The sequence below is a fragment of the Engraulis encrasicolus genome, chromosome 11 (genome assembly GCF_034702125.1).
Source record: "Engraulis encrasicolus isolate BLACKSEA-1 chromosome 11, IST_EnEncr_1.0, whole genome shotgun sequence".
NCBI classification, from domain to species: domain Eukaryota; kingdom Metazoa; phylum Chordata; class Actinopteri; order Clupeiformes; family Engraulidae; genus Engraulis; species Engraulis encrasicolus.
In genome coordinates this window covers 850,976-871,361 of record NC_085867.1, presented here as the reverse complement: position 1 = coordinate 871,361, position 20,386 = coordinate 850,976, and the positions used below count along the sequence as shown (strand labels likewise).

The 20,386-nt window shown below is 46.9% G+C and overlaps 1 protein-coding gene across 1 annotated transcript in view; it reads left to right on the top strand.

The window, feature by feature from the left end:
- The first annotated feature begins 3,468 nt into the window (after positions 1 to 3,468).
- LOC134457816 (protein phosphatase Slingshot homolog 1-like) overlaps positions 3,469 to 20,386 on the top strand; it is a 39,403-nt gene continuing 22,485 nt past the window's right edge. The window contains exons 1-6 of the mRNA XM_063209786.1: positions 3,469 to 3,989; positions 8,195 to 8,232; positions 13,762 to 13,871; positions 14,894 to 14,958; positions 15,644 to 15,765; positions 16,551 to 16,619. Of these exons, the coding sequence (XP_063065856.1) occupies positions 3,909 to 3,989; positions 8,195 to 8,232; positions 13,762 to 13,871; positions 14,894 to 14,958; positions 15,644 to 15,765; positions 16,551 to 16,619 (485 nt within the window). The 5' untranslated portion in view covers positions 3,469 to 3,908. The remainder of the gene's footprint in view (positions 3,990 to 8,194; positions 8,233 to 13,761; positions 13,872 to 14,893; positions 14,959 to 15,643; positions 15,766 to 16,550; positions 16,620 to 20,386) is intronic.

Sequence of the window (20,386 nt, the reverse complement as noted above, 5' to 3'; positions counted from 1 at the left end):
CACACGCTGGACACACACACACTCACCACACACACATTGGCTAGGCACACGCTGGGGACACATAAATATACGTACACACACATACACACATACACTGGACACACATGCACGCACACACACACTACACACACACTACACACACCACACACACCACACACATTGGCTAGGCACATGCTGGGGACACACAAATATACATGTACACACGCACACACTCACCACACACACATTGGTTAGGCACAAGCCGGGAACATGCGCACACACACTCTTACACGTCGTCTAGATTGACCGTATCCCGTCTCTTGTAGGATGACTCCACTATGGGGGCTAAAGGCACGTGTGTTACATTACACAAACACACACTCACACACACACACACATACAAACGCACACACACATACACACACACACACACACACACACACATACACACACACACACACACACACACACACACACACACACACACTCACACACACACACACTCACACATACACACACACACACACTCACACATACACACACACACACACGTTGTATACAGTGGTATATAGAGCTAAAGGAGTGTGTATCGCGTTGCTTCAGACCTCCTGGTCCTTTCATCTGGGATTCACCAAGCAGACGACTCAAGTCATACGGAAGAAGAAAAAACAAAAACAACTTGGAGATTTGATTTTAGATTTTAGATTCCACATGTGTACAGGTTTTGTTTTTGTTTGTGTTGTTCTTGTTTACGATACACTACGGCCGTCATAATGGTGTACAATACATACTCATAACACGGCCGACAGAAACCTACCTCTGAGTCCTGTTGAACAATTAATCAGTTTGTAAATCAATTTTGTAAAGTTTGTAAATTAAATGCAACAAAACTCACTGTGGATGTATTCTTGGACTGGTCTTGTTGTCTTTGCTCATTAAACTGCCTATACCAGGGGTCCCCAACCCTTCTGGGTCTCAGGGCTACCAAGGGCTACTGAGGGCTACCAAGGGCTACTGAGGGCTACCAAGGGCTACCAAGGGCTACAGAGGGCTACCAAGGGCTACTGAGGGCTACCAAGGGCTACTGAGGGCTACCAAGGGCTACTGAGGGCTACCAAGGGCTACTGAGGGCTACCAAGGGCTACTGAGGGCTAGTGAGAGCTACCCCAGGGCTACTTGTTTGTTCAAAATCCTCTACTGATGTCTTGACATCATTCCAAAATCACACTATGATTAAATGATAATTTGTGTATAGGTTATAAAGAAGAACATGAACTGTGACTAAAATATTGTTGTTGTTAATGCTTTTGAACATCCTTGGTGGGCTCCTCAGAAGCTCCTGGAGGGCTACCTGGCGCCCCCGGGCACCTGAGAAGCTCCTGGAGGGCTACCTGGCGCCCCCGGGCACCTGAGAAGCTCCTGGAGGGCTACCTGGCGCCCCCGGGCACAACGTTGGTGATGCCTGGCCTATACTATACTATACAGACGAAGGCAATTAGTGGCCTGGGGGTCATGTCTGGCCCGTGAGATGAACCTGATGATAAAGCCAGATAAACCTCCCTGTGAGGTCAGATTTCTGAGTTGATGAGGAATTATATTGAATGAAATGCATTTTAAGTGTGAATTAAAATCTATTTTCAATAAAATAGAGAAAAAGCATTGCCATTCACCTGTGATGCCATTTTCAGAAAAAAAAAAAATTGGCCCGAGCCCAAGCATAATTGCCACCCCCTTCTTTAAAGTACTATATATACTATAGCCTATATTATAACTGCATATCCCCTCCTCCTAGAGCATTCAAACTAATCGTTCCCAACATTTAAACATTACCAATACATCACATTATTCATTAGTTCTGATGCGTAGTAAATGTATTTTTGTTGCTGCGTTGTAATGGTCTACACAGTGATTTGTGTATGTCTTGTTGTCCTGGTCGTGTTGGAGCAGGGGGTGGTGGGGGTAGGGGTAGTGGGGGGGGGGGTAGTGGAGCTTATAGAGTGCGTCTTAATATGCGACCTTGCCTCCTCCATTTGCTTCTCGTCATGATGACATTAGAATAACATTATATTTCAATATCTTGCAAAAGCTCAATTGTAGAGTCTTTTTCTCATTTGCAATTGTTATGGTGAATGAAAAACAGTCCCTCAAAAGTTGTTATGGCTAGGCTGACAGCTGGGAAACTTTATTGTTTTCTCCACGGAGGAGGGACCAGGAGGCGGGACGAGGAGACAAGCGCAAGTGGAGGAGGCAAGGTCACATATTAAGACCCACTCATAGTCTGGGCAGCTCCTGAGGTAGCTAGGACAGAGGTTTTCAAAGTGGGGGTCGGGGACCCCTGGGGGGTCGTGAAGGGGTGCTAGGGGGGGCCGAGGCAATTCGGAAGAAAAGGTATGGCAAAAAAAAAAATGTACGGTAATACCTGAATAAACAGAAATGAGGTAAACAAAAATGCCATTAGTTAAGAACTACATAATAATGTATTGCATCTTTGAACATTATAATATATAAGAATAGGGTCCTGACACACAAACATAGACTTTGATTGTCAAAGGGGGTGCACAGAGAAAATAGTGTGGCACACGACGCATGTAATGGGGGCACTGGCTGGAGTCTACCAGGATATGGGGGGCCTTGTCATGGTTAAGTTTGGGAACGGCTGAGCGAGGACACATTAATAGGCTTTAGATATCTAGCCTATAATCACGCCTAATGCTTCATGCTTCCCTCATCATTTTTACAAAACACGGCATCATCATTGCCCCTCTCTGTCCCTCCTCTCTCTCTCTCTCTCTCTCTCTCTCTCTCTCTCTCTCTCTGCTCACACACCCTTCTACAACGCAAGACGCGCTCTCGCTCTCTAAGCAGAAAGGTTATGTCGATGCCACGCGCCTGATATTTTAGAAGTTGCAGGTGGCGTTCTAGAACAGCCGTATCGATTGAGGAGAGGAGAGGGGAGGGGAGAGGCCGGCTGGTAGGGAAGGAAAGCCGTGATGTTGGCGGGAAAGCACTGGCTACTAGAGTCACCTTCACACCCGCTCTGACTTGACTTGGCCACTCGCCCCTGATGGCTCTCTAAGCGACTGACGTAATGTTATCACGGCACTGGTATCACACAGCAGAGCAGAGAGGTAGCAGCCAAAGCCATGGGGATGAGAGTTGGGCTAATCCCATTGGCCTCCGTGTTCCATTTTTCCCACTAAGATGGCGGCTCGCGGAGGCCTTTTACGCACGGATCGCCATTGACATAGTTCCAAAATAGTTCCAGGAAGTGAGCGTCGAACGCAGTTAAAGTGCAGTAAATGTTTATGTAATTCACTTTAATTAATCTTTGCTTGTTTTGCGGTTGTTCTGTGTTAGTCTCTAGCGAACAAAAAAGCCGCTGTCTAGAATCATTTGAATCTACCAACTAAGCGAATCGTGTCACCGACAGACTTCCTGTAGGCTACCCTAGTTGTCACAACTCTGAATTCAATGGCTCTGGTAGCAGCTAGCCAGCATCCTCATCCCTCTGCAGCAGTCTTGTCTGGACTGGGGGCCGCCTGCCTGCCTGCCTGCCTGCGTGATGGACGGGAGAGATAGATACTGTAGGTAGGAGGGGAGCCGAGACGAGACGGGAGGACTTCAGCTGAAGCACATCAAAGGCGAAGGAACGCCTGCGACTCAACGCGAATACACATAATGGATATCACAGATTTGGCGTCACCAGGCGAATGCCCGCGGGGATTTAACCAAAACAACAACGAGACCGTGTGCCAAAGCCGATGATGGCTTCACTGTGACCGAGCGGTGATGTTGAAATTGGACGCTCAAGATATTGAATGCTGACTTGATCACTGCCCAAAGGACTAGGCAGGACATTGTGTGTTGACACAGGGGGACACACTGGTTTCCTCGGGGCTGCCGTGCCCCGGGTCTCCACCGCTACAGCCATGGCCCTGGTAACGCTACAGCGCTCCCCCACGCCGAGCGCCGCGTCCACCGCCAGCACTGGAGCCAGCACGGTGGGGGAGGTAAGCTATAAGCAGGGGGCGGTGAGTGGGAGGAGAGCAAGCCGGGGAGGGACTCCTCAGCAGGGGCAGAGCCGGGGAGGAAACACTGGGGATGCGAGCAGAGTTGGGAGTATCAGGAGCCGGGCTGTAGGCCCTGCCTTTTACGCATCCTGCTGGATAGGGATTGATTTAACCAAAGGTGTTGGTTCGGCTGGGGAAGCGGTGGGGGAATTACAATGGTATAGTGTCCGGGTAGAACTATACTATTTTTGCGTTGTATTTGTGAAATAGTGATAGGTATAAGCTGGGTTTATCTCAAAAGTGGTATGGACATGTCCCCAGCATCCACACCTAAAATTGCACACCCATGGATTTACCCAGCAGAGCGATGCGCTCTATACTATCCCTGCCAATATAACTCCAACATATCACCCCGGGCACAGTGATATGACGGCACCTGCTTTAAAAACCGTGACAAGCACTTTTGCACAGACCTAGCTCGCAACACTAGCTCGTGTCGGCATTCACAACGCAGCTCTAGACTTCAGGGATTAAATCACACAATGCCAGCCAGCTAGGGAGGGAGGGAGAGAGAACAATAAACCGTTTTCTGCTGTAGTTTTCGGTTGTTATTCTGTCGAAGTGGCTATTGTATTTTGTATCTTTACCGCTTTGGTGTTGTGGTAGGTGGGGTATACAATGTAACAAACGCAGGTCTGTTACTTAGATGCACTTTCTGGGCGCAATATAGTGTCAGATAGCTATAGCCCAAGGTGTAGCTCGCTCCATCTCCAGGATTATTTATACAAAACGTTTCCATTCCAACGCACAATAAATGCCACTCGCGTTTTGTAAAAATGTTGCATTTTAAAACTGCCCATACCATACACGGTATTTTACCCATCACCCACGTCATGATGACCCAATGATCTAATAGCCTAGCCTATTTTCAGCAGTGCTGATTTCAGTATTGTGCTTGAGTCATGAAGTGTGTGTGTGTGTGTCATAATGTCGCTACTATGGCAGCCTGCGCTGTGCCCTGTAGTAATCACAGCTTTTCATAATTCATCACGATGCCGGGGGTGGCCCGGCCCGGTCTCAGCATGCAGTGCTGAGGGCTGCTCAACAGGGGGCGCCACCAGTGTGTTGCTGCTGCTTCTGTGTTCAGTCCTGTAGGCAGCGGTAGCCAGGGCTGGAGTGGCCATAAGGCATAACAGGGCATGTGCCCGGTGGACTGTTGACGTTTTTGACCTGCTCCTCCCCACAGTGTAGAGGTATCAGTCCTCATGCAGCTACAGCAGACCTCTCCTAGTCGGGTTTAAATATTCATTTTGGCTGGTGGGGTCAAAATAGCCCATAATTGATGACTAAACATGTTGTCACAGGCTTCGCTCTGTGTGTATCTCGATGCCTGTCAGACCGTTCTTGGTTGAAAATACCCGGTCTGATTCCTCCTCCCCGCACAGCCTTGGCAGCAGCAGCAGTAGCAGCAGCATCATCCTGACTCTCTGACCGGGTAGTGGCATCGCACCGCAGTAGAGCTCAAGTCACGAGTTTACAGGCTTATGCCCAGGTCACTGCAGATCTAATTTCATAACTAGTTACCAGTTTATGCCCAGGTCACTGCATGTCTAATATCATAACTAGTCACCAGCTAAGTCTGCAAATGATAAAACATCATCCCCACGACGCCTTGCTATACTGTGACAGATTAGTCTGAACAGAACTACAGCGTAGTTCACTTCAGGGTGCTGATGTCTGTCAGTGATAAGAAAAAGGCAACGGAAGCCTCTCTCATGATGACACAGCATCAGACAGTCAGGCACGCTCTCCTCTCATGCAAACGCCACGCTCTGTGCTGTGCTGTGCCTGCCTGCTGTGCCTGTTATAGTTGCTGCTCTGTGCTGTGCTGTGCTGTGCTGTGCGTGTTATAGTTGCTGCTTGGCGTCGCTCTGTGCTGTGCCTGCCTGCCGTGCTATACTGTAGTTGCTGCTTGTCGTGCTTTCCTCTGGCCACGCTGTATCGGTCCCGGGAGACTTCGCTGCAGCACCGATGAGATGACGTCATGTTTTTAGGCACCTTGCTGATGATGTCATGGTTCCAGGGAGGCACAAGGCACCTCTCTCTGGAGTGGGGGCCCAAACAGGTCCTTCTCACATTTCGTCTAGACCAGTATTTTTCAAAGTGGGGGCCGGGGATGCCTGGGGGGACTCGACGGAGTGCTTTGGGGGCCGCGGCAGGTTGGCATGAAAAACACAAATAATTGAACCATTTGAATAACTGCTGTACACCAAAATAAATAAGAAAATTATTTTAGCTTTTGTGCAAAACTGTGTTAGAGACCACAACGTGGCCTCGCATATTTGACGTGAACCGAGGCACAGCCAACCCTACTGCTGCTCCACGGCTTAAGTGGCTGCACGTCGGACATGCGGCGTCTGTTGTGTAGTCCAAATAATTACATATTTTTGCACACACACAACTCAAAAATTGCTTTCCAAGTGAAGTCAACAAGCACACCATTGGTTGTTATTAATTCTAATTCTGATGCGAGGTAGATTGGAAAATAGCTTTGATCAGTCCATTACAACTCAGTCAAAAGTTTTTGCGTTCCCAGCCCCATGAGCCGCCCGGAAGGGGTGGTGACTTAGGTGTCACTACCGCTGGTACATGTTGTCATTAGATATACACTAAATCATGCTGCCACTGTCGCGCCACTCCTCCCCGACATCTAGGGTGCATATCAAGTGTCCTCCTCGACATCTAGGGTGCATATCACTCCAGTCCTCCCCATCTAGGGTGCATATCAAGTGTCCTTACTGTCTAGGGTGCATATCAAGTGTCCTCCCCATCTAGGGTGCATATCAAGTGTCCTCACCGTCTAGGGTGCACATCACGCCAGTCTTCACCGCCTAGGGTGCATACCACTCCAGTCCTCTCCATCTAGGGTGCATATCACTCCTCCCCATCTAGGGTGCATATCAAGTGTCCTCCCCGTCTAGGGTGCATATCAGTCCACTCCACTCCATCTAGGGTGCATATCACTCCTCACCGTCTAGGGTGCATATCAAGTGTCCTTCCCGTCTAGGGTGCATATCACTCCAGTCCTCCATCTAGGGTGCACATCACGCCAGTCTTCACCGTCTAGGGTGCATATCATACCACTCCAGTCCTCACCGCATACACTGATGGGTGGATGTCTCCAAAAACTACAGTGGCTTATTTTGGCAACAGCTCCAGAGCGGTGCATGTTAAAGTGGTGCCTAGGCAATCACAGGGAGGCAGTGGGGTAGTGGAACTGGAGGGCAGTAGAGTAGGAGGCAGTGGGGCAGGAGGCAGTAGAGTGGAGCAGGAGGCAGTAGAGTGGGGCAGGAGGCAGTAGAGTGGGGCAGGAGGCAGTAGAGTGGGGCAGGAGGCAGTGGGGCAGGAGGCAGTAGAGTGGGACAGGAGGCAGTGGGGCAGGAGGCAGTGGGGCATTAGAGGGGGGAAGGAGGCAGTAGAGTGGGACAGGAGGCAGTGGGGCAGGAGGCAGTGGGGCAGGAGGCAGTGGGGCATTAGAGTGGGGCAGTAGAGTGGGGCAGGAGGCAGTGGGGCAGTAGAGTGGGGCAGGAGGCAGTGGGGTAATGGAACTGGAGGCAGTGGGGCAGGAGGCAGTGGGGCATTAGAGTGGGGCAGGAGGCAGTGGGACAGTGCACGGGCAACAGTGCTCTCTAACGGGTAGGGGGGGTACGGGCAATGCTCTCTAACGGGTAGGGGGGGTACGGGCAACAGTGCTCTCTAACGGGTAGGGGGGGTACGGGCAACAGTGCTCTCTAACGGGTAGGGGGGGTACGGGCAATGCTCTCTAAAGGGTAGGGGGGGTACGGGCAACAGTGCTCTCTAACGGGTAGGGGGGGTACGGGCAACAGTGCTCTCTAACGGGTAGGGGGGGTACGGGCAACAGTGCTCTCTAACGGGTAGGGGGGGTACGGGCAACAGTGCTCTCTAACGGGCGGCCACAGGCACACACCGTACTCCCACTGTCTAGTATCGTCTGCAACTCGGGGCTTGAACCTCCTAGTCAACACTCCAGGTCAGGCATGGGAGGTACAGAACGATACGGCTGAGCTAGAGGACCAATTAGTTCGATAGTCCGAGAGTTCAGCGCCACCGATACTGTATGAGGCCTTGGAACGAAGGGTTACTAACGTGTGTTCTCTGCTGATCTCGTGTTGTTTCTTCTGCAGGATTTGGGGAGCGATGATGAGCGGAAGGCCAACCAGAGGTGAGGATGGACACACACACACACACACACACACACACACACACACACACACACACACACACACACACACACACACACACACACACACACACACACACACACACACACACAAAACACACCCAGACCAACTACACATTATAGAACACTGCAGCATTACTCTGCTGAGATGTTACAGCTGTATGTGGCGGCTGATCTTGTTGAGATATATGTTACGGACTGTGTTACTCAGTAGACTGCATCCCAGTTTGTGTTGCGTTGTGTGCAGTGTTAAAGGGGTATGCCACTATACAGTTAAAATCGTTGGCCAGGGTTTATAAAGGTGGTTAAGTCTCTTATTTTTCATGTAAGACATTGTCTTGCTTTAAGACAAGTTAAAAGAGGGAGCTTGTCGCTAAGCTAGTGAAAGTCAATGGATCCGTGTAGCATGCTACATGCTACAGTGATTCATTGACTTTCACTGGCTTAGCGACATACTCCCTCTTTTAACTTGTCTTAAAGCAAGACAGCGCTTAACATGAAAAGTAAGACACTTTACCACCTTTATAAACCCCAGCCAACGATTTTAACTGTATTAAGCCCCAAAATAGTGGCATACCCCTTCAATGTGTGTGAGGGGTTCTTCTTGCGATGTTACTGACTGTGCATGATGTTGTTACTCGGTGTACTGCATCACTGATTGGGTTGCAGTGTTGATGTGTGCAGTGTTTCACTGTGCAGTTTTTTTGTATGTTTAGTGTTACCATGTGCAGTTAATGTGTTCAGTGTCACTGGCTGTGCAGTGTTAAAGGGACACTGTGCAGGAAATGGTCAAAAAGGGTGCTGCAACTATGCTGCTCATTGAAACTGGGCTGCCTATTGCCAAATTTCATCTTTACATGAAAGTTTACTAAGTATTAAACACATATTTTCTAGTGTGGTCCAAGTACAGTCATTTTTGCAGCTAAAAATGGCTATTTTTGGAAATTCAAAATGGCGGAGCATGGAGAAGATCCCCCTTTTCATGTATGAAAAGTGCAATTTTCCCAGTCATAATGAATACTTAGAATTTGATGGTGGTGATGAGTATTCATGAAAAAGGTAACAGTAGGGAATGGGCAGCATAAATTATGGAAATAAACAACAAAAAATCTCACACAGTGTCCCTTTAAGGTGTGCAATGTTACGCTGTGCAGTGTTAAGGTGTGCAGTGTTTTGGGGTTCAGCCGGTGCGAAATGGCCAATATCCCCAGTAGAGAGTGAATATGCGTGCGTGCGTACGTGCGAGCATGTAGATGTGTGCTAGTGGGTGGTACTGCTGGCTAGTCTTGACTTCGACGGCAGACCGAGATGGCAGTGGAGGAGCAACAGCAGCACACACACACACACACACACAAACGCACGCACACACACACACACACACACACACACACACACACACACACACACACACACACACACATACACACACATACACACACTCACACTGGTAAAAGTCTATGCACTACAGTGCCACACAGCACAGCAAGCAACTCAGCACAAACACACTCTTTCTCTCTTACACACACACACACACGCGCACACAGCACACACACGCCAGGCCAGCACACACACAGCAGACTTGCAGACAGACAGAGAATCAGTTGGTGTGAAGATACCGTAGACTCAGACTTCTGAAGTGGTGTGTGGACAGAGGAAAACTTCTGAAGCGGTCGGCGTGTGTGTGTGTGTGTGAGGAGAGGCGCTCAGCTCCATCGCAGCAGCAGCAGGGTGTGTGTGAAGAGAGTAGCAGTCTATTCCTCACTGTAGCAGCAGCAGCAGGACTATGCATCTGGTGTTGGAGTCTCTGAGCGACACGATGAAGGTCCTGCCGCTCTTCGGCCCCTCCCACAGGGACGTCTGCAGAATGTAAGTCCCTATGGTGATTACTATAGTATACAGTATGTTACTCTCACAGGGACGTCTGCAGAATGTAAGTCCCTATAGCCACTACTATAGTATATACGTTACTCACACAGGGATGTCTGCAGAATGTAAGTCCCTATGGTCACTAAGTTACTCTTACGCAAGTTCTTTTGGTCACTATTCCAGAAAAGTCCACGAAATGCTAACAGGGACATCTGCAGAATGTAAGTCCCTATAAGTCACTCTTACAGGGACGTTTGTCAAATGTACTTGTGATTCTATGGTTGCTATTCTGACAGCAGAAGTTCTAGTTCCAAAATGTTAGTTATGAGGTGATATTTAATGCCATGCAGTACATACTACACACAGGGGAGTTTGTAGCTCTGGATGACTGTAGCTCTCTAGAGGTATTTGAACCTTTCTGTTGATATCAAACTGTACACCGTTGTCGGGTCGGCACAGCTCAGTTGTTGTCCTTGCAGAATGTTTTGCGTAGCCGCATGTTCTGTTGCCATTCAGATAGAACTCTTAACAATGTGGGATTGTTAAACCAAACGGAACTCGGAATTGCATGCAAGCATCCCATTCAAACTGCAGGCACACTGTATACAAGTCCAAAGTAACAAATCAGACTTTCCAGTGCAGCTCTTCCAATTCTTCCAGTGTACAGCACAGCACCACACCCTAGTACAGAACAGGAAGTCCACGCTGACCTAGAGCAGGGTTTCCCCCAGCGCTGTATTGGGAAGGAGCCCACCTTCAAAACAAGCACCATCCACCTCAACTAAGTCCCCTGAAAAGATACTTGTTTTGTGTTGTTCATAGGTGTTGTATGTAAGTGAATTGCTGACTTTAAGTTGCTTCACCAAAACAAATGCACCTGTACTGTATTTGTGTGTGTGTGTGCGTGTGCGTGTGCGTGTGCGTGTGCGTGCGCGTGCGCGTGCGCGTGCGTGTGCGTGTGCGCGCATGTGTGTGTGCCTGCAGATTTGAGGTGCGTAGGTGCCCGGGGCCGCTTTCTTTTGGGGTTTTCATATTGTTTTGGTTATGGAAGTGCACAGCGTGGCGGTGGCCTGTCCAATGATGATAGCCACATATCTCTGGCTAACCTCCCCTGAAAAGATACATATTTTGTGTTGTTTGTTTATGGCGTTTGTATGTAAGTGAATTGCTGATTTAGGTTTTCCTATTATGTTGTAAAAGTGCATAGAATAATGATGATAGCCACATATCTCTGGCTAACCTCCCACCACCCTGGCTAACAAAAAGCCTACAGGAAACACTGAAGTGTAGTGGGTCAAGTTAACTGGGGTACTGACAGTGTGAATGGCATAGAGACTGGCATGGTGTGAGGTCGCCCTAATAGTCTCATGGCAGAAGTCAGTTGTGTTCAGTTAAGTCAGTTCAGTTCTCATCTGTGTTGATGTGTTTAATTATCACGATGGACTTATCTCCTGGGCTGTTTGCATGCTAAATTGATGAGGATGAGGATGAGGATGAGGATGGTGGTGATGGTGATGATGATGAGCCCTGTCAGCATTTCTGTAGGATGGTTACGTAATGGCTCTCAAACATGCCAGCATGCATGACAGCGATTACACACACACACACACACACACACACACACACACCCACACACACACACACACACACACACACACACACACACACACACACACACACACACACACACACACACACACACACACGCCAGCATGCATGCCAGAGATTCCTCAGTGTGTCCCAGAAACCGCCAATTAAGCACTTTCTGCACTGGTACTGGTACTGTCTTATTGTCATCCAGACCCTTTTGGACATTTTGGGCCAACTAAACATATCACACTGTAAAGTTTTCTTCAGTAAACAAAGACAAACATTTGTAATGAATGGCTAAAGGAACCGTTGCAGAAACAAGATGTGTGTGTGTGTGTGTGTGTGTGTGTGTGTGTGTGTGTGTGTGTGTGTGTGTGTGTGTGTGTGTGTGTGTGTGTGTATTGGTGTGTGTGTGTCAGAGGTGGTGGCTGGTCAGCAACTTCAGAACAAAGAGCATCTGTGTCCGATGTTCTTGTGCGTGTGTGTGTGTGTGTGTCCGATGTTCTTGTGCGAGTGTGTGTGTGTGTGTCCGATGTTCTTGTGCGAGTGTGTTTGTGTGTGTGTGTATCAGATGCTCTGGTGTGCGTGTGTGGGTTTGATGTTCGTGTGTGTGTGCGCCTTTTCTCTGGCGCTTGTGTCTTGTGCTCTGGTGTGTGTTCGATGTTCTTGTGTGTGTGTGTGTGTGAGTGTGTGTGTGTGTGTGTCTGAATCAGCTGCTTGTGTGTGTGTGTGTGTGTGTGTGTGTGTGTGTGTGTGTGTGTGTGTGTGTGTGTGTGTGTGTGTGTGTGTGTTTGTGTTCTGTCCTCTGGTGTGTGTGCGTGCGTGCGTGCGTGTGTGTGTGTGTTTGGTATTTTGGTGAGGCGTTGTGTCTTGAGGTCACTGAACTGGTGGGAGGAGCCATCTGTATGTGGGAGGAGCCATCAATATGTGGGAGGAGCCATCTCTATGTGCGGGGTCGTCACCTTTAACTTATGACCTTTGGAGGATTACACACACACACACACACACACACACACACACACACACACACACGCACGCACGCACGCACACACACCAGAGGACAGAACACAAACACACACACACACACCAGAGGACAGAACACACAAAAACACACACACACACACACACACACACACACACACACACAGGAGCTTCTTCCTCTGCACTGCATACCATGGCCTATTTTTATATTTTATATTTCTTTAAATGTTTACATGTAAACAAGAGGCCAAAACATGTAAATAAGAGGTCAAACTATGTAAACAAGAGGCCAAAACATGTAAATAAGAGGTCAAACTATGTAAATAAGAGGCCAAAACATGTAAGTAAGAGGTCAAACCCAATGATATCCAGATACGGGGGCGCTGTGGCGCAGTGCGCTAAGCCCCCCACATTTGGGCTTGCATGCCCAACCCCGGGGACCCCAGTTCGAGTCCGGCTGGGGTCATTTCCCGATCCTCCCCGTCTCTCTATACCATTCGTCTTCGACTGTCCTGTCAGATAAAGGCATAAAAGCCCCTAACAAAATATATATTTAAAAAAAGATAAAAAAAAGATATCCAGATACAGTACTTATGTGTAAACAGCAACTTTTGAGTCACTTAAAAAAAAAGACAAGAACAGGCCAGACACACACACACACACACACACACACACACACACACACACACACACACACACACACACACACACACACACACACACACACACACACACACACACACCATTAAGACCTGCCTAACAGGCCAGCCTCTGTCAGTCACAGTAGCTAGAAGCACTTGAGTGCAGACCTCCTCCAAGACCACGGGGTTACACCTTCATTTTGGGACGGTGACTCTGAAGAGAGCAGTTTGGGACAGGTGCCTCTCTGTCGGAAGTTTGGGTGCTGACAGCTGTGTGTTTCATGTGTGTGTGTGTGTGTGTGTGTGTGTGTGTGTGTGTGTGTGTGTGTGTGTGTGTGTGTGTGTGTGTGTGTGTGTGTGTGTGTTACAGCCTCAGTGAGAGCGTCGTCAATACTGACATCTGTGTGTGTATGTGTGTGTGTGTGTGTTTCAGCCTCAGTGAGAGCTTCTTCATGGTGAAAGGCGCCGCTCTCTTCCTCCAGCAGGGCGGCGCCAGCAACACACACCAACAACCCAGGACGCCCACGCACCACAAGCACGCAGGTACACACACACACACAGACACACACAGACACACACACAGACACACACACACACACACACACACACACACACACACACACACACACACACACACACACACATCAGTGTATTCTTGTATGCTACTACTGACATCAGGTGATATTGAGCAGGTGATCTTCATCAGGTGATTTTCATCAGGTGATTTTGATCAGGTGATATTGATCAGGTGATATTGAGCAGGTGATCTTCATCAGGTGATATTGATCAGGTGATATTGATCAGGTGCAGTGATATTCAGCAGGTGATATTATCAGGTGATATTCATCAGGTGATATTGAGCAGGTGATCTTCATCAGGTGATTTTCATCAGGTGATTTTGATCAGGTGATATTGATCAGGTGATATTGAGCAGGTGATATTGATCAGGTGATATTCAGCAGGTGATATTGATCAGGTGATCTTCATCAGGTGATATTGATCAGGTGATATTGATCAGGTGATATTCAGCAGGTGATATTGATCAGGTGATATTCAGCAGGTGATCTTCATCAGGTGATTTTCATCAGGTGATTTTGATCAGGTGATATTGATCAGGTGATATTGAGCAGGTGATATTGAGCAGGTGATCTTCATCAGGTGATATTGATCAGGTGATATTGATCAGGTGATATTGATCAGGTGATATTGATCAGGTGATATTGATCAGGTGATATTGAGCAGGTGATATTGAGCAGGTGATATTGATCAGGTGATATTGAGCAGGTGATCTTCATCAGGTGATTTTCATCAGGTGATTTTGATCAGGTGATATTGATCAGGTGATATTGAGCAGGTGATATTGAGCAGGTGATCTTCATCAGGTGATATTGATCAGGTGATATTGATCAGGTGATATTGATCAGGTGATTTTGATCAGGTGATATTGATCAGGTGATATTGAGCAGGTGATATTGAGCAGGTGATCTTCATCAGGTGATATTGATCAGGTGATATTGATCAGGTGATATTGATCAGGTGTGTTTCTTCTCTGCTCTGCGTTTCAGGTGACCTCCCACAGCACCTGCAGGTGATGATCAACACGCTCCGATCAGAAGACCGAATCAAATTGGTAACCACCCTCATAGATACATATTATATAGGAATCAAATTGGTAACCACCCTCACAGATACATATTATATAGGAATCAAATTGGTCATCACCCTCGTAGATACATATTATATATATAGGACTCAAACTGGTCAGTACCCTCATAGATGAATGTAAATATGCCAAACAGTTTGGAAGCCACTGGACTATGGTCTAACTACTGATGAGATGCTCTGGTGTAATCAGCTCTCATCCACTGGGCCTGTATCTGGGTCTGTCTGTGTGTCTGTTATTCTCCATCCCTCCCTGCCCTCTGTGTGTGTGTGTGTGTGTCTGTATCTGTCTGCCTTTGTGTCTGTCTGTCTGTCTGTCTGTCTTTCTGTGTCTCTCTCTCTCTCTCTCTCTCTCTCTCTCTCTCTCTCTCTCTCTCTCTGTCTGTGTCTGTTTCTCATTCTATATCTCTCTCTATGTCTGTCTGTCTGTCTGTCTGTCTGTCTCTCTCCTCATATTAACTCTGTCTGCCTGTTTCTGTCTCTCTCTCTCTCTCTCTCTCTCTCTCTCTCTCTCTCTCTCTCTCTCTCTCTCTCTCTCTCCCTTCTCTTTCTCTCTTTCCCCTCTCTTTCTCTCCCTCTCTCTATCTCCCTCTCTCTATCTCCCTCTCTCTCTATCTCCCTGACTCTTTTCTCCCCCCCCCCTCCATCTCTAGGCGGTGCGGTTAGAGAGTGTGTGGGGTGATCGTGTGCGCTACATGGTGGTGGTCTATACGAGTGGGCGAGAGGATACAGAGGAGAACATACTACTGGGCATGGACTTCACGAACAAGGACAGGTGAGGAGAACACACACACACACACACACACACACACACACACACACACACACACACACACACACACACACACACACACACACACACACACACACACACACACACACACACACACACACACAAGGAGTTAGATATGAATGCTTCATCGAGATGGTGATGCCTCATAGGTCTGTCTGTATCTCTCTCTCTCTCTCTCTCTCTCTCTCTCTCCCTCTCTCTCTCTCTTTCTCTCTCCCTCTCTCTCTCTCTCTCTCTCTCTCTCTCTCTCTCTCTCTCTCTCTCTCTCTCTCTCTCTCTCTCGCTCCCTCTCTCTCTCTCTCTCTCTCTCTCTCTCTCTCTCTCGCTCCCTCTCTCTCTCTCTCTCTCTCTCTCTCTCTCTCTCTCTCTCTCTATCAATCTCTCTCAATCTCTCTCTCTAGTTTAATTTAGTTTAGTTTATTGCTTATTTGACAGGGACAAATCTAGTACCAGAATTAGCTAGAAGCTAGTTTACATCTGTGGTCCCTGGACAGGGAGCTAAAAACAAACACACATTAAAAACATAGACAATACATGCACTACTGTTGCCACTACAAGTCACAAATTAGCAGCAACAGTTTGGTAAAACATAATAAACATGTACAATCAATCACATTATCACAACAAGGCAATAAACACATGATGATGCACATGCCATAGCACAATGATCAGTGGTCACATTTTTGATTAGCCTTAAGTCATATTTTTAGTGATAATCTAAACTGGTTAAACTCTCTCTCTCCCTCTATCTCTCTCTCTCTCCTCAGTAAAAGTTGTTCCATTGGGATGGTTTTGCCTTTATGGAGCGATACCAGTATTCACCTGGATGGGGATGGGTGAGTTATTTCCTCATTACTACTACTACTACTACTCTGCGGCGTCAACAATGATCGATTCGGAGATCCAATCCAATGCGGGGCATGGACGATCCAATTCAATGCGGCAAGTTCCAGAATCGATGCGGCAATTTTTAAAAGTTTCAATTACTTCCGTGGATATTTCGGGAGCAAATGAATGTCAACAAAGCAAAGCATTGCAAGACTGATCCAGACTGATACAGAAAACAGCCAATAAATTGTTGCTCAGTATCTGACTACTTGTATTGCCTCATCATGACTGATGAAACATTTGCTTTGCTTTCAGTAGAAATGTAATGCATTGTAGAATTGAATTGAATCGGATCGGATCGTGAGGGCAGTGCCAATCCACACCACTACTACTACTACCTTATTGCTATATGCGATTGCGATTCACCTGGGTGGGGATGGGGGACTCACACTACTGCAGGGGTGGGGAACCTTTTTCATTTGAGGGGCCATTTCAAATTCCTTCAAGGGTCGTACTATGAACCAAAACCAGGATTTCTCCCTGTATTTTAGGCCTTTAGTGCAGGTAGCCACCTTTTAAAATAGACCCTTCCTTCTCTAGGTCCCCTGAAATATAACTTAATTGTGTTGCAAATGTAATTTCGATGTATGAATGTAAAGAGGCCTTTACAAAACAGGTCATATGTCATGTGAAGCTGCAAAAACATTGAAATGATATCCGGGGCCAAATAAAACTGTTTCACGGGCCGTAAAGGGCCCTCGAGACATAGGTTCCCCACCCCTGGCCCTCGAGACATAGATAGGTTCCCCACCCCTGGCCCTCAAGACATAAGTTCCCCACCCCTGGCCCTCGAGACATAGATAGGTTCCCCACCCCTGGCCCTCAAGACATAAGTTCCCCACCCCTGGCCTACACCACATAGGTTCCTCACCCCTGGCCCTCGAGAAATAAGTTCCTCACCCATACACTACTATGACTGCTATTATTACTACCGCCACTACTCAGGGGTGCATTCCTCAAAACCAAAGTTGCTTACTACATTAGCTACTTTGTTGTTTACAATGCATTTTCCCATTGGCAACTGAACCCCAGAGAAACGAACCCCAGAGTTGTATAAAGTAGGAGTGATGTTGTTGTGGCGATGGGCTGATGTCCTGACGTGGTAGTCATGGCGATGGGCTGATGTCCTGACAGCTGTAGAAGTGATGTTGTCGTGGCGATGGGCTAATGTCTTGACAGCTGTACACCGCATTTCACATTATTACGCAAATGACATTTTTTGCCGTTTTCCTAAATAATCAATAGAAATGACAGTCGTCATCATTTTCAAGTAATCGGCCATTAGAGTACAATTCAAAAGTTTTTGAATGAACCTTTCAATGATAACGGTATTTTTTTAAATAACAAAAAACTTAAAATGCCCAAAATGCTCTGTTCCAAATTATTACGCAAAACAGTTTTGTAGTGTTGTAATACAAATTTCTTTCTTTTTTCCCCATTTACATCAAAACAGTTGGCATTTGGTACCTTCTAAATTACATTTCGATGTTCAAAACTTGGTCATAAGCTGTAACTGGAATGCTGCGTTTAACATTGAAGTCAATGGCAGGGCATTGCATGGGATGGACTCTTCAATATACCCGTAGATTTCCATGCCACGTGTAGGTGCTTTGGAGGTGATGACATTCTAACTCACCAGACATAGCATCCCATTCATTTTCAATGGGGTTTTATGTCTGGTGCGTTAGAATGTCATCACCTCAAAAGCACATAAACGTGGCATGGAAATCTACGGGTATATTGAAGAGTGAAGTGTGGGTCACCAGACCAAACAAACAAAAACAGCTGAGAGCAAAGCATCAAGGATATCTGGGCTTCCATAACTCCCATGCAATGCCCTACCATTGACTTCAATGTTAAACGCAGCATTCCAGTTACTAAGACAAAGAGCTTATCACCAAGTATTGAACATTGAAATGTAATTTAGAAGGTACCAAATTCCAACTGTTTTGAGGTAAATGGGAAAAAAAGAAAGAAATTTGGATTACAACACTACAAAACTATTTTGCGTAATAATGTGGAACAGAGCATTTTAAGTTTTTTATTATTTTAAAAAATACCGTTATCATTGGAAGGTTCATTCAAAAACTTTTAAATTGTACTCTAATGGCTGATGACTTGAAAATTATGACGACTGTCATTTGTATTGATTATTTGGGGAAACAGCGAAAAATGTCATTTGCATAATAATGTGGAATGCGGTGTATAGAGTAGAAGTGATGTTGTTCTGGCGATGGGCTAATGTCCTGACAGCTGTCTCTCCTCAGAGACTATCACTCCTATATACCTGATGTGGTAGTCATGGTGATGTGTACCTATATACCTGATGTGGTAGTCATGGTGATGTGTACCTATATACCTGATGTGGTAGTCATGGTGATGTGTACCTATACACCTGATGTGGTAGTCATGGTGATGTGTACCTATAAACCTGATGTGGTAGTCATGGTGATGGGGATAGTGTGCTGACTGATGTTGCTCTATATCAGTGTTTCTCAAACTTTTTCAGAACGAGGACCACTTTGTCCCCCCAAAAATCTTCAGGGACTACCTGTCAACTGAATTGACAGTTGACACTGCTAATTTCGATGCGATCACTTTTTATTCACATTTACAAGCCTGTCTTATTATGGTGAAAATAAGACTTCATCCATGTTTAGCTTTGCAATAATGCTACAAATATAGTCTACTGCTAGCTTGTCTTGGAAAAATAGAAATACCCTCATGGACCACCTGAGCTCTGTCGCGGACCACCAGTGGTCCCCGGACCACACTTAAAGAATCACTGCTCTATATTGTTATCTCCGCCAAGGCCGTTATGTTTTCAGTTGTATTGGTCTGTCTGTTTGTTTGTTTGTCAGCAGAATAACTCAAAAACTTATGAGCGGATTTGGATGAAACTTTGTGGAGTTGTTGGAAATGACAAAAGGAACAAGTGATTAAATTTTGGTGGTGATCCGGATCTATGATTTTTTTTAAAGATTCTTCACCATTGCGGGATAGGGCAGATTATGACAGTCCAGTTTCTAACTCCACAAAAACAAGACAGAAAGACTGAAAAAGTCAAATGTTCCATCACCCAGCTTCCTTGGCGGAGGTCTGCACTCTCTGAGTGCCTTTCTAGTTACTGATAGGATGGTGTGCTGACTGCTGTTGCCTCCTCTTCTCTCTCCTGCGTATCTGCCTTCTCTCTCCTGCGTATCTGATGTAGTTTACTTATGTGGTGTTGTAGTGTGCTGACTGCTGTTGGCCTGACTGCTGTTGCCTTCTCTCTCTCCTGAGGGGGTTCAGTAGTGTGGTGTTGTAGTGTAGATATACAGTATGCAGTGTAGTGTGCTGACTGCTGCTCTCTCCTCTCTCTCTCCTCAGAGGGTTCAGTAGTATGGTGTTGTAGTGTAGATATACAGTATGCAGTGTAGTGTATTGACCGCTGTTGCCCTCTCTCTCTCCTCAGAGGGTTCAGTAGTATGTAGTGTGGTGTTGTAGTGTAGATATACAGTATGCAGTGTAGTGTGCTGACTGCTGCTCTCTCCTCTCTCTCTCCTCAGAGGGTTCAGTAGTATGGTGTTGTAGTGTGCTGATTGCTGCTCTCTCCTCTCCTCTCCTCAAAGGGTTCAGTAGTGTGGTGTTGTAGTGTGCTGACTGCTGTTGCCTTCTCTTCTCTCCTCAGAGGGTTCAGTAGTATGTAGTGTGGTGTTGTAGTGTAGATATACAG